The following is a 15,315-nucleotide window of genomic DNA, read 5'->3' as shown; positions in this document are numbered from 1 at the left end:
ATCGACACAAAACTGCGTCTGTAGCATATTTAAGTTCCTTTTAAATCCGATCAATGTCACTAACGGTATGCGTCAACCTACGGTGGGTTATTGACCTATGTCAAGCGTCAAAATATAGCTGTCGCGTTACATTGTTTGAAACAATAGACGCGGTGTCTAGACACTCTCCCCGCCACACGGCACAGACGCTGTACAGCGCGTGCGCTTTTGTTTGCAGTTTGGCTTCAGGTAGTGCGTGTCTAACCATCGCTGAGTCGGTTTCCTTCGTCGTGTTTTCTGTTTATATAAAAGAACACTATTAGGTTAGTTGTATATTTACAATCATGCATTTCTTTTTTATATTTATCACAAGTGTAATTTATATAATTGTCTGGTAATGTTTATAGTTTAGCTAATAAAATTTTGTGTGCCTTTTATTTTGACTTTATTTATATCTACAATTTAATGTCCCATAAATATATGTACGTACAAGATAATTTTAAAATTTTTACTTTTTTATACTTACCATAATTATAGAAAGTAAAAATAAAAATGAACTTTACACATTTAATTTTTTTTTTTTTTAATATTGTGCCGTTTGCTGGAAGTCGTGAAAAGATATACTGACGTTATAAGGGTTAATAGTATTAAATTAAAAGATAACGGTTTTATAAGTAAATAAGCTCTTTAAGTTAATCACTGTAGAATTGCTTTGACATGATTGAGGCAAGCAACTAACAACATAGGTAACATGCTAAATGAAAGCCTTCCCCTAACTAAGTACAGGCAGCATCACAAAGAACTCCAATTTTAATAGGTAAAATTTTTACCCGAATATCTTAAACAGTTAATTTAATATTGTAATAAATGTTTAAAACGTAGTCCATGTGGATATAGTCTCTAGATAGAGGCTGTGCGGAAACCATTCAGTCCTAAGAATAAAACAACCTGCCGATTGGTCTATCAGCAAGTCTGGTGTAAGGCAACACGCAAACATCAGTCTGCAGGAGAAAAAATGGTCTCCATAGATACTGCAAGCATAGTCATCAAAGTGCTGAATAAAATCATACACACTCTTGAACAACCTATGTACCTCAAAGATCGGTATTTAGGCTTTCTTATTTTTAGTTAATGTTAAGCCTCTTTTACCCTTATCTGGAAGTCATGCAGACAATCTAGTCTGCTCCTGGTGTTAGGATTAAGAATATAGTGAAGCGCTTCATACTTAGATGGTATAATATATCCTGCAGCTATATATAATATTTCTAGTGAATTGAATCTGATTCCAATATATTAAGCTTTTAGCAAAGACAGCCTCTATCAGACTAATTCAATAAATACATGCCATGCCGGTGTGAGATACCAGTGTACCAGGTGAATGTGAAAAGACCTACTTTATTGGCAACTTTGTTCACCTGGCTGTCAAGCAAGTGTGATTGAGGGTTTACTGAAATAAGTAATAATATGATTTAGTAGCTATTTTGTTATGACACTGGCCGCATATGCCTTCCTAGTTTTTACTAATATTGACGTATATACTGTATGGTAGCTGTGATAGTTTTACAATTGGCTTAACTAAAATGAAATGAATACCAATTGTCTAATTCACTACGATGTACATAATACAACTATTGTAGTAATATTATAACGCCTTGCTACAATCTCTTGTCTCTTGTTAAAAAAATTATATATTATTAACTTTAACTAGATACTTTAACGTTAGGAAAAGATATACGGAAAGTATGTTTTCTTTTAAGTCATTAACTTACAAATTTTTGTGTCTCATTGTATCGTAAGTTTTAAAAAAGATAAGTAGTAACAGTCAGGGAAGGTTCACAAACCTTAGAATTTTCATACTCTCAGATACATATTTTACAGCCTATTGGTCTTCAAGTTTTTATTTCACTGTTTATTTTAATGAAGTTTCATGCAAAATTTCATATCTACAAATGAAATCTTTCTCGAGATATCTTGCTAGGTAATACATTCACATATTTGTTCATCAAATTTTGTTTTATATGAGTGTTTAAATAATAACACTTTACACACCATCACCTTAAAACTGTGTTGGGATAGTTAGGCTACATGTATTAGCATGGCACATCTCTCATGAGTGTACTCAGTATGTTTTAAGATCTATTTATTCTCTTATTTTCTTATTGCCATCATGGTTACCCATAAGACCAATGTAAAAATATTTTCTAATGCTCAGACAAATCCCATAGAGTGACATGCACCATCAATGAACTCAGTGTTCTTCATCTGGAAATAACGCTTACTTTTAATTCTGTAGATCAGTTTGTGTTTTTAGATATTATGCCGACAGATATCTCTCGAATGATACGCTTCGCTAAAGCTCAACAAATAAAGTAGGACAATTATTTTGTGTAACATATTGTATTATAAATAAATACTTACGAGTCATGGATTTAAATGTCACAACCGTTATTAAAAGATAATGAAATGACAAAGTATGATGGTATGTTCCTTAGTTCTGAATCTGATCCTTGGAGGATGGACGTCAGCAGTCGGAGGCGGCAGTTTTTCTCCAACCGGAGCTCTGCGTCAACAAGTGACGAAGCAGCCATGTTGGACTTCCCAGCTGCTCCTATTGCTAGGCTGGACTCTCTCCATGAGTTGGTAGGTTTTAATCCCACTGTTGTGAAATGAGTTTCATCTTGGTGATGACTCAAAAACTGAAAATGTAATATCTAATGAAACTAATTACTTGTTTAGGACGGCCGGAGCACAAGGATGAGTTCATCATCGTCTAGCAATCAGTTGGACTCTAAATCATCACAAGTTTAGTGAACAGTGTAAGACAGTCATTAGTATATAGAATATATTACAAACGGTTTATGGGAAATATGTTATTTAGGTACTAGTACATACAAATTTCACTAAGTTTTTGCAATGTGGTGAATTATCGATTACTCTAGAATATTTGTTATGTCATTTAGAGGCAGTAAGTTTTAAAAATGGACTTGGTTTGTGAAAATGTAATAACGGTTCAAGGAATTTTCTATTCAAACACTATTTATCCGAAATCAGTTGCAGATTTAATTTTTGGTTAGCTGTATTTGTGTATGTGACCAATATTTGTGCCTTCTCATGGGTTGCTTACAAACCATGACAAAACAGTGTTATATCCTTGTAAAAAATTAATTTAATTTAATTATTAATATGTTCTTCCTTGGTGTTTTACAAATTATAACTGTCAAACATGGTGTATAATTTATTCTTCAGACATAATATGTATGGATAGTTAAAACGATTTCCATTGTGTTTGAATAAATTTTTTATATTGCACTTTACTCAATTGTCAATGTTTGAATACAAAGCATCAGTTTCAATAATACAAGTAACTCTTTAAGTCTAATTAGTTAGAGTGCTTTGAGTTCCAACAATACTTTCATGCAAAATAAGATTTAGATACCTTTTAATAACTGAAGACAGTATTATGATTGTAAATCATCATTTTAAATTACTACTATTTACTACATAGATGAATATCAATTAAATTTAATACTGTAGTTTTATTTATTACAATTCAAAACTGGACAAGATGAATATGTGAATATAACTTTTTTATATAAATAATGATTCAAATTTGTTAATAATTATATATATATAATTAAAATTTTGCATTTACTTGTCGTAATCCAATCAGTGGCACATGTAAGGGATACTCAGATTTTATAAAATATATATTAATACTAAATTAGTTCACTCAAAAATATTTTACACCCTGATCTGATCATAAGTATGAAAAAGTTGCATTTTGAGAAAGTAATAAAGTTATAAGATCAAGATTTTAAAAAGAAGCATACATGGTTCTTTGCCACTAGCCAAGCTATTTCCTAAAAATGACCCTGAGAGTCACTCAGTTCTTTTAAGCATGAGTGTTCTTGGACAGCTATTTAGAAATATACTCTCTGTGTCTGTGCCAAATAAGAATTTTGTCAATTTCAAAAACCAAGAAATTTTGTAAGGTTTTATGATAAAACTGCAACTGGTTCCTAATAATTTTTCATATCAAGATCTATCTTGAATGTAATATTCTCTGTTGTATGAGAACAACTAATACAAATTTATATAAATGATTAATACCATTATATCACGTAATTGATCTGTAATAGGGAACAGGTAATTTAATAATTAATAAATATTATAATGATTAAAAAAAAACCAAATCTAATTGTTGATGCAAAATGTTTATTAATCTCTCTTTTACTGTCATAAAATATATAAATTGCACATAATAAGGTCCATAAATCAAATGCAACTACAAAAATTATTTGTAGCCAAAAGATTGTTAAATTATAGATAATGGTTAATTAACAAGTTCACAATGACAGCGTATTTCCGGGCATTTTTAATTTGCCGTCAAAATTTTCAGTAATAATGACACAAACTGTAATCTTTTTTATGTTAGACGTCTAAGTATAATGAGAAATGTATGTAGGCTTCATAATGTTGCACAACAAATTTTATTTTAATATGTTTTTACTACCATTGTTAGCGGTTTGCTGGTATCTGACGTGTAAAGTGTTCAATATAACCTATGTTATAACGTAATGACGCCGGTGATGGAGTCAATAGTTACTACCATTGTTAGCGGTTTGCTGGTATCGGACTTGTAAACTGTTCAATTTTTTCCCCAAGGTACCTAAAAAATTAATTTACCTAAAAATTAAGCAGTCGTGCACCTGACGGGGTACATGGTAGTCTAAGGTGTTCATTTAAGCATGTTATCAGATTTAACGAATCAAAGACAGGCAAACAATTATATCACAATAATGAAATGCAAAGCAATGTGTATCCCATCGGGTGCACAACGCGCTTTACAAAAGCACAGTGTGTACCCGATGGGGTTCATGACGGCAGTTGTGAATAAACACGAGTAGCCGATGGGGTACATGTCGTTGTGAACGTGATAAACAAGAACAATTTATAATAATATTACTTGAAACATCTTTAGCATTATAAAATAATCACCCATGTGATTTATCATTTAAAAAATTCACTTAATCTATTTCCGTACTAAATAAGTTTAATTGAGAAACAGTAAGTGATATATATTGAATTGGTACTAATAAACGTCTACTTAATCTATACAAATTTGGAAATTAAAAGAGTTTCTAAATTAACTAAAGAAATCTAATTAACAATTACAAATTTCCTTTAATTCTTGTTATATAAAAATATATACAGCAAAATTGTACAATTTCATGTTATTCAATCAAAACGTATCCCATTACTGTTTTTTGAATAATTGACTTCAAAGACTGTAATTATCAATAACTGTTTTAATATCTTAATTTTCTGTTAGTGTAAATGAAACACTTAACTCTAATCTTCTTAATCTTTTTTTCTATATACAGCTATAACAACTATAATAACTATATACATAAAAGTGAACTTGATATATATATGCCTTACATCGATATATATGCGCATATCTTTATCAAATATATATATAAATATTTATTTGATTGAAAGTAGATGTAATATTAGAACTAAAATAAGTGAATCCATAGAATAATTAAACATAAATGAGTTTAAATAGCTTGAACCAATACACTCTAGAGTATATGACAAGTCAAGATAAACCTTGATATTAATAAATTATTAGAAACCAGTCATAACATCTCAAAACAAAAACAAAGATGATATAAAACATCTCAGAACAAAAGTAAGATTCTGTCAGATATACCTCATTGCAGGACATATACCACAACATAAAAAATACCTTTTTCTGTGAAGGGGAAAATGCTATTTTATGAGTCAAAATGCATTAGTTTAGTGTCTTCAAAGAGACAACAAAGAACTTTCACATATTTTGTTTGAGTTGAGCAGAAGCTGCACTTTCTGTTCAAATTTTTTTATTAACACACAAGAGAAAATGGTAGTAAATGAGAGATACCTCATCTTCATTCCTTCTTCCTGATAATACATTTCAAACACTAGATCAGTGTTAACACATTCACTGCTAAGATCTCCGATCGGAGACGCGCTGAACTTACCTTGGATGCTGCCACACCCGATCATAGACCATCGGCCATTGTTTTCTATGTATGCTAAAATTTTTCAGCACCCCAGATGAGTTTCATATTTTTCTTAGCAATGAATGTGTTAAATTAGTTGTATTCATTACACACATTAACGAGTAATTCAGAACAGAAAATTACACCGTTTGATGTTTAATTTGACCTTAACCAAAATCACTTCAAAACTTTTAATGTTACTGTAGTTAACTTGTAGTTATTGTTAGGATATACATTTCAGTTAGTTTTTGACATCTTAACAAACCTGAGAAATGCTCTTATTGAAGGTGTTGTTTCTAGTTATGAAATAACCACTGTACTTTGTCTATTGTTGAATATTCAAAACATGTGTGAAAACAGCAATTTTGTTTTATTACCTATTTTATGAAAATTATGTAAGTGTTTTATTAAATTAATATTAATAGAATTTATTTTGTTTTGTAATTATTTGTATACAACACTAAGAGTATACTGGGCTACAGACTTTTCCAGCCCGTTATTTTAAAAATCGATCAAAACCTTGCCACCTAATAACATATTTCCCATAGATGTTTTACATTTTTGTACTATCCACATCGCTACAGAATAATACACTGAAAGTTTAGAAGACCCTGACAAAGAAATGTGTTAACATTTGATAAGCTCTTTTTAAGAATGGTAATCTCCTGACTTTAGCTACACAACGATGTTTCATGCTTTCATTTCGTATCTGTGACTGTATTGTGTAAAACCATTTTTATCTCTTCCCATAACTATATGCATTAAAATCATTATGGATTTAAATAAGAACACTCGATTAAAATGCTCAGTTCCATGTAATTCACTTGTAACTACATACTTATTGGTAATATTCTAATTCACTTCTTTAATGCTGAGCTAACAAAAACAACTTATTAAATAAAATCAATTACAAATCACCTATTTCAGCAATGCCTCACTTAATTTTTTGATTTGATATTCAAATCAAGCATAACCACGCCCACGCTTAGCTGAGATGTGAAACTGGTGGCTTTTGTCAGTCTTTCATAGTCAATTTTTGTACTCTCCACAGCTTTGAAATGTGCAAAGTGTGAGTCAACAAAACAATTTTTCTCTCTCTATCATAAAAACTACCAAGAGTTTTATTTTATATTAATTTGAACACAGCTTTAATAAAAATGCTTTATTATTTACTTTCATTTTCAGAAATATACTGACTAGATATCACGAATTATATTTGCAAAAGTAACAATTCAACCCATTACTGAAACTTCCATCTAGCTGTAAATCTTTTCTACTTACTTCTCTAAGGGATTTTTGGTGTTATAATTTCTAAATTCTAAAATAACCCTTACATTACTACTGTTCTTCTTTCTCCACAAATTATTCAACAATCCTAACCTCCCCCCAAAAAGAAGCTCTATATAGTATTATATATTTTTTAAGAATATAGTATTATTTTTAAATTTGCACAATATGCTGTAAATTTATTTGCTCTTCCTTCAACAAGCTAAATTCTCCCACTTTTCTCCTGTAAACTTATCTAGCACAAATTTCTTCTCAGTTATTTTTTAATTTAAACGAAAAATTTAAAATTTGGATACAATAAGGGGGATTTGTGCTGTTTAAGAGTATAGGGATACACAGGAATAGGAACACAGTCTGCAAAATACCTGCAAATGTTTAAGAATTGGGTACCAATAAGTCCTGAACGTCATCCAATCATGCAAAGATCACAGAGATGCCTGGGAATATAAGCAATTTGGTAAACATTATACAGTAAAATTGTATGAAAAATTTAATTTAAAAAAGTTGAACCCATCCCAAATGCTCCAGTATTTGTGTGAAAATAAGTTGTAAAATTTTTCACAGTTTAATTCGACAAGAATCTATAAAAAAAGATGGGAAAAGTAAGGGGGGATCAATTTGTATGTACTTGTGGTTTCCTTATATGTTCATTTAAAATTAATTTAAATCGACTTAATTAGGAAACAAACACATTTAATGAATTCATATCACTGTACATTGACCCTTTATTCTTCTGAGGTAATCATATAACATATAACCAAAGAAGGTTAAGGGCTGTGGCCCTTCTTCACCCCTCTCCCCCTCTCATTAACTCATTAATATAATTTTAATAAAAACCAAATAATGCGTTTGAAAAATAAAATTTTTAATACGCGTAGTTTCCTTTTATTGATGAATTTTTTGGATAGTCAATTGTTTTCTATAACAATGTTACGTCTCAAGGTTTTAGGGTCCTGTGTAAAAAATATATGTGTATCCCTCCGTTTCTCAAAATTGTTTAAAGCTTATTAATATAAATGATCCTTCAAATTTTGGAGTAAAAAATTAACTTTTTATTAGTGTAAATTAGTTGAAGAACAAATTTTAAATACAAAAGATCCTGTTTTTTTGAGTATACATAAGGGAAGTATACGTTATACTTCCTCCATTATTTATTAACTTAAACACCTTTTTTCCAACAAAATGTACAATGCAAGAAGGCATGAATTTTTGTGTGTGTATGTAAACAAGTACTGGTTGCAAATCTAGAGAACAAATTAAATAATAGTATCATAAATCAAACTAGATCCTTATTTGTGCAATAAGGTAATTAGCAATGCAAATTATTGCAGTTTCTATGTGCAATAAATCACTACTATTTTTTAATCACTTGTACCAAAGTGTCAGACACATAGTTAACACTTCTAAAATGTCACACTAAACACTGCCTTGTACTTTCAAGCCTAGCTTGTTTAAAACCAAGCCTTTTAAATTGGATTTTAGCAACAGATTTTCAAGGGTGTGTAATTTGGGACTTTTTAAATTTGCAATTGGATTTGGACAGTTTTCCCTTAAAAATAAGAGTAAAAATACATGTTTTTTTTTTACTGGAACACTAATATAATATGTTATTGCTAAGGAGTTTTCATATTATTTTTGACTTTTATCTTTAAAATTCATATATGGCTTCTTTTTATTTCCAGTACTGATTCCAAATGTGATATTTACAGGATGTGGAAATATAATTACTATATACTATAATTACTAAAAACAAGTGAAATAATTTTTTTTAACACGTATTGTAACCACCTTGGTTTAGCTTTTCTCAAGCTGAACCAATTTTAATAGATAATAACAACTTTTTTATGTCTACAAAAGTAAAATGTTTTATTTTATTGAGCATGTGGGTATACAACACATCTAGCAGAAGGGTATGAATATGTTTTATACATTAGAAAAAATGCACAAGTGTATGCAGTACAGTTAGCAACAGGCTATAATATTAAATGTGGGGTCAAAGAACAGACTCACTTACAGTGAACACATGTCAGTCAGCATATGCTTACATATGGAGGGCTAAAGCATGAGGCCATGCATAGAATGCTTTGAAAAATTTATTTAATACAGTTTTTATAGTTTTCAGAAGTCTATGTAGAGTAATTCAACCTTTTTGTAACAGATTAGTAATGTAAACAGTATATCTATTTCACATCTTATTTCAAACTTTTACTTAGGTTCCATAGTATTAGTTAAATTTTAAAAGTATTTAACAGATAATAAATGTTTAAGTCAGTATTTGTTTTAAATGATTTTCTTATACCATATTTTATTTCAATAAATTAATGAGTAGTTGATAAATGAACAACACGGTAAATAAATAGTGATAGTTAAATAACAGAATATTCAGACCAGTTAAAAACAGCATTGACTGAGTTTAAGCTTTTAGAACTCCTTGTTTTATATACACTTGTAAAATGCAAAAACTACATAGAAAATATGTCTCCATTGTTATTCAGCTAAAGATTTTGTAGTGTGCTGTCAAGAAGGGGGAGTGTATTGTGATTGTGATCGGGAAAGCTGCTAATTCCTGTGACAACTCAATCGATAATAAATAAGATGCACCTATTTGATGATTACATATCATTTTTGTTTGAATTGTTCAAATAATTATTAATTCTGTATTGTTTGGTTATTGTTTTATCTATGTTCTTTATACCTAATACATATTATATTCTCATGGTCTAAACCTTGCAATAAAGAATACTTTAAAGGAGGCATTTTAGTACTTAGGCTAACTTAAAAAAAACTCAGAAAGTCTGGGGCTTTGTTGTCTAAGACCATTTAACCATAATATAAGAAAAATTGCTGTTTTAAATTTTCTTTTCCATTATTGGGCATGCTAGTGGGGTTAAGTAAATGTGATATTAATTCAATATCTTTTAATTTAGATATTTGAAATGATTTTAGTAAACTTTACGTTTACTTTGTTCCTTTTTGTTGTTGTATATGGTGCAATTTTATTAATTCTTCAATTTATTAAATCGTGTGATTTTTTCCACTCATCAAAAGAAACTCTGCTATCACAAAAAGATGTTTGCTTCTGTTTATAAAATAGACAAATAGAGTAGGTTTTATAATGTAAGAATAAGAATGTAAAGTAATAAGCTGCAAAGTCATAATTTTAGCGTTTGTTCATCATGTTAATGAGCCTTATTTTAATTTTTATACAAAGTTTGCAGATTGTAAAGCGTTTTTTATTCAACTGTATAGTATTTGATTGGAATCACCATTGTAAGTACAATGCAAATAGACTTTTTAAACATCCTGTACTGTATGCCATGCAATAGACTTGTAATACAAACACATATTCGCAGTCACAGTGTTGGTGCTTTACCTTTTTATATAATATGGTGTCTTATAAAATAAAAGACTTAGAATAATTGATTTGTTTCATGTAGTTTGAAATGTATTATTTTGGTTGTATTTTTTCCATACACATGTTGCTCTTCTTGCACTTATTTTGTTCTAAGTACCAAGTATATTATAGCCATCTAGCCGACCTTATACATAGGTAGTTGCTGTCAAATAAGAGTTGTACACTTTTAACTTTTCTGTGTATTATATGCTGTAAATAAATCTGACGTCAAGCCACACGACTTTTACATAACATTTAATGATATACGTTTTAAATCAAATCTTTTTTAGTTGCTCCTTGACTTTTCATTGTGACAATCTTTATCTGGCATTATATTTAAAGTATATTCTTTTCAGTTTTCTTGTGAACAAAAGCAAATTCTGAAAGACCGTAACGGTCTGTGATATATTCAGGGTCCGCAAGCTAATCTCAGAGTGTTTTAGGATATGTTTCTATTTATTTACAGTTTTCTCAACATAGCACTGATTTAAATATTTGTCATTTATTTTATCCCTCCGATTCCAACATATTTATTACTAACAAGATTATAAGGTAAGAGAAGTGCTCAATTGGCACAGTGCCAAGACAGTTTTAGTTTTCAATAGTACATGCTATTTTCACACACAGCAGTTTTATTTTTTTTTACTGTCATTATCGAAAAGCAATACAATATCTTAATATTATTAAAGAAACAAACAAAACTGTATGCCAGCTTTATAGGTTGAATAAAATATATGTAAAATGTACTATATTTGAACTATTGTCTCTCTCTGTATAAATATATCTTTCTTTTGGATCTCTATATTGTTTCTGTAATACTATATTTAGTGTTTCAAATCTGAAATTAAATCAAGAACAAGTAATAGGCAATGCAGAAATGTCACACTATTATTTATATAAATTCTGTAAAAAATATTCATTTTCAAATAGAAAACATCACTGCTAAAAAAAATGAATTGGGGCACTTTACAATATATTTAAACACTTTCAGTGCCAAATTTTTTTATGTGAATAATAAGTCAGTCAGAGGTTTTACCCAAAATTCTCATATCATGTTCACCAATTCATGTAATCCTATTTTTAAAAGTCATAATATTAAATTTATTCTGAAATTTTTATTTGTTTGAACGGAGTTACAACTATCTTCCATAGCACATATATCCTTATTTTTCACTTGGGATTTACTTACTTTAACACGGCAGTGGGCTCACTATCCCTTCAATGCTTGCCACACTTATCTGATCTAAAATTGACACAACTAGGCTTTGTGTGAAAACCACACTTCTTCTTCAAACCTCTATTAACTTTTTTTAATAAATGCGGATATTAAAGAGGGGTTTCTCATGATCATGAATATCTTAAAATATATTTGTTCAGACAGGTAATAAGTCGTGAACAGGTAACATTTTAATAGTATATTTTATATTAAAAGAGTAGATAAGTAGTCCTATTTCAATAGGACCTGCTAAACTGCGGGTGCGCCTGTAAAACTGCTATAACTGCTATAGAACACTCATATCACTTTGCATATGGCTGATATTAATCTCACACTAAATGGCAGTGTACCATATTAAAGTTAAAACTTATAGTGCACACACTATAAGTTTTATGACACTGTCGAAGTTTTATGTGTTAATAATAATACATTAGTAACACAATTTATTATTATCTTGTAATATTTAGCCCTTGCAATAACCATCTTCTTTTGGTTAATTGTTCAAAATTGCAATACATACTGAAATCAAGAAAACTAAAACAAAGCACATTAACATCATGCTGGCAAATTGTTATAATTTCCAAAAATATAAAATGTTCCATTTTTTAAAGTTAGGTTTCACTTTTTATGTATTTGCTACTATTTGCTATTTCATGTATGTTCTCACTTCTCAAAACATTTGATTACACATAATGATAAAAGTATTCTGTCTACACTATAATAAACAATTGAGAGTTTTTAAATCAGCAGAGGGCTTTGAGAGCTTTGGTAGACTCAATGTGGTGTAGATAAGTTTGAGGTTGGCATGAGGTTGGTAGCATATCAGATACTAGAACCTTCTGACAGTGATCTAGATGTGGTTCCTTACACTAGACCATATTATGTTGGTCTTCACTAGTAACAAGGGTTTTCCATACAATTTTTTATTATCTACTACATGGTCTTAGACCTTAGAAATTCATAATATGGTTTGAATTAACAGGGCTGAAAGCCAAGGATTTTTGCTAGTTGATATAAAAATCAGCAGGCTTATCTTCATGTAAACTACCTGCCAGGATTCACTGATTTAAAACAAACATATAAAAGTACACATATTTTGAAATTTTCGATTTCACTGTAATCTTCTTTCAATCAGTAGAGAACATTTATTCAAATTCAAAGCATAAATTCTAAATATGTTTCATTAAAAATATATTTTAACTCACTTGTAACAAATACACAAGGAAATATTTGAAACAATCTCTAAAAATATTTTAAAATACTTTGAGTTATATAATTTTAACAATTAATTGTATATTAACTCTGGCAACGGTGTTAAGATGGTGGATATCTTTGATGTTTTGAACTTGTTCACAAATCACCAAGATTAACACATATTAGCCTTATTTTTAAAGAAATATAACTCAACCCAACATTTGGCTCAAAATTAACTATTTTATTCACATGCTATATAAAGTCTTTTGAATAATCCTTATTTATTTGTTTGTATAAATATGAACAGTTAGTTTTCTTTTCCCAGTTGCTATGTCATATAAAATATCTTACAATACAGAAAGACATATTTAAATACAACATTAAATATATTTTTTTAAATCTAAGATATTTCAATTAATCCCATCAAACAATGTATTAATTATCTTTATGTGTTACCTCGTCTGAGGAAATACAAATGTGTTATATTATCAGATATATATTGGACTTTATTTTGATTCAAAAAATTAATTTAATCCCATAAAACTCATGCGCTTGAGGTGTCTTTAAAATGTGCCTTCAGTGTAAAATTTTAATTTGGTACTATATGTTCACACAATTTTGGGCTGTTATTTGCAGTTGTTGTGGTTTTACGTATTAATTGATGTAGTAACTTATTTGACAGCAACGTTATGATTTTTTTTTTATATTTGAAATGAAAACTGATTATGTTAAGGATGTTTTCATCACATTATTATGAAAGTTAGGTTTTGAAACAAGTTTTTGTCATTTCCTAGCTGTCCTTTCTAGTTAAACAAGATGATTTTTGTTTATTTCTTTTTACATCATCACTATAAATTATTGTACAGTTAAGCTTATTGGTCAAAATTAAATTAAATTATCAATTATCTCTGCTCATTATTATTAATGCCCATAAACTAGTTTACTTCTTCATAAAATCTTTATAAACCACAAATTAGCATACTCTTTGTAGACCATTTACTGTCTATTTCTTTCACTTTTAATTTATTGATCTTAAAAAATTATTGAGCTCTACTTTACGTACATTTCCATTACTTAGCAGCAGTTGATTGCCATAGCTGTAAACACATATATTGACTCATATGACTTAAATAATATAAATTTTTAGTTATCTGGATTTTTGTTTCCGGAGCAAGTTTTTGATAACTCCAATATAAATGTTGCTTCTTACAAATGAAAATATTTTTATAACAATAAAACTGAATGTGATGAAAATTATTCTTTACAAAACATATCCTTTTATTTTTTGTTGTTTGTTTGTTTTTCCTAGTGAGAAATCTTAGATAAGTTATTGTTAAAACACGTAATTTTTCTTTGTATTGTTATTTATTTACTTTATCGCTATTTTAATGTATAAAGAACCTATGTAATTTCAGGTTTCACAAAGCCTTGTAAATATTATGTTTATATAATTATTAAGTTGTTGAGTTTAAAAAAAGTTTTTATGTAAATTTGAACAATTCACTATTGTATTAAGAATATTGTTACTGCTTGTACATACTTGTTTTTCTAATTATGTACTTTATTTCATTTTGATTACACGTTTGATCACTCAGCCATATAATGAGCATTATTTATATTTGTTTCCTTCCTTTCTCTCATTAAATCCAGTGACATGTAGGAACAGGAACAAAGAGGGACCAGATATAAATCATATTTTTCATGTGCATGTGGAGGACACAGTTATACAGGAGTTATGTGCAGATATACGGATATCAAACTGATAGCTGACTGCACAATGTGAAGGGCTAGTGGTATACAATTGGGGGCGGTTGAGAAACTGCAGAAAACAAGTCATTCGTGTGAATTGACCCTGTCAATCTGTTGAGATGGACAAGGGCAAATTGACAAAACATTTTTTTATTGTCGATGTGAAGATTGCCTACAGTTAAGTAAATCTCTAGAAGTGGGAAAATGAGTGGTACTACTATCTAGTGGTAGTTTGTGTCACATCATCTCACAGCCAGTGATTTTCAAAGGTTCTTGCATGAATACCAATGTAAGAGTAGTAAGTTGTTTATAGAATAGTGATGAAGAAATGTTACATTACGACAATCTGAATTTGTTCCTCAACTTCACTATTGCCACTATCATTTGTATGTTGTGAGGGAGTAACTCAACCTCTTTCATTTATTTTTCAATTTGAGATTTAACAAGAC

The 15,315-nt window shown here is 29.4% G+C and overlaps 1 protein-coding gene across 12 annotated transcripts in view; it reads left to right on the top strand.

The window, feature by feature from the left end:
• Positions 1 to 14,715, top strand: part of LOC124362807 (potassium voltage-gated channel subfamily H member 6) — a 608,699-nt gene extending 593,984 nt beyond the window's left edge. For all 12 annotated transcript variants that reach the window (XM_046817627.1, XM_046817628.1, XM_046817624.1 and 9 more), the window contains 2 exons: positions 2,472 to 2,619; positions 2,716 to 14,715. In XM_046817627.1, coding sequence (XP_046673583.1) covers positions 2,472 to 2,619; positions 2,716 to 2,787 — 220 coding nt within the window. In that variant the 3' untranslated portion in view covers positions 2,788 to 14,715. The remainder of the gene's footprint in view (positions 1 to 2,471; positions 2,620 to 2,715) is intronic.
• The last annotated feature ends 600 nt before the right edge of the window (positions 14,716 to 15,315 follow it).

Source organism: Homalodisca vitripennis, chromosome 5 (genome assembly GCF_021130785.1).
Source record: "Homalodisca vitripennis isolate AUS2020 chromosome 5, UT_GWSS_2.1, whole genome shotgun sequence".
Taxonomy (NCBI): domain Eukaryota; kingdom Metazoa; phylum Arthropoda; class Insecta; order Hemiptera; family Cicadellidae; genus Homalodisca; species Homalodisca vitripennis.
The sequence above is the reverse complement of the archived record's forward strand: the minus strand, read 5'-3'. Positions and strand labels throughout refer to the sequence as shown.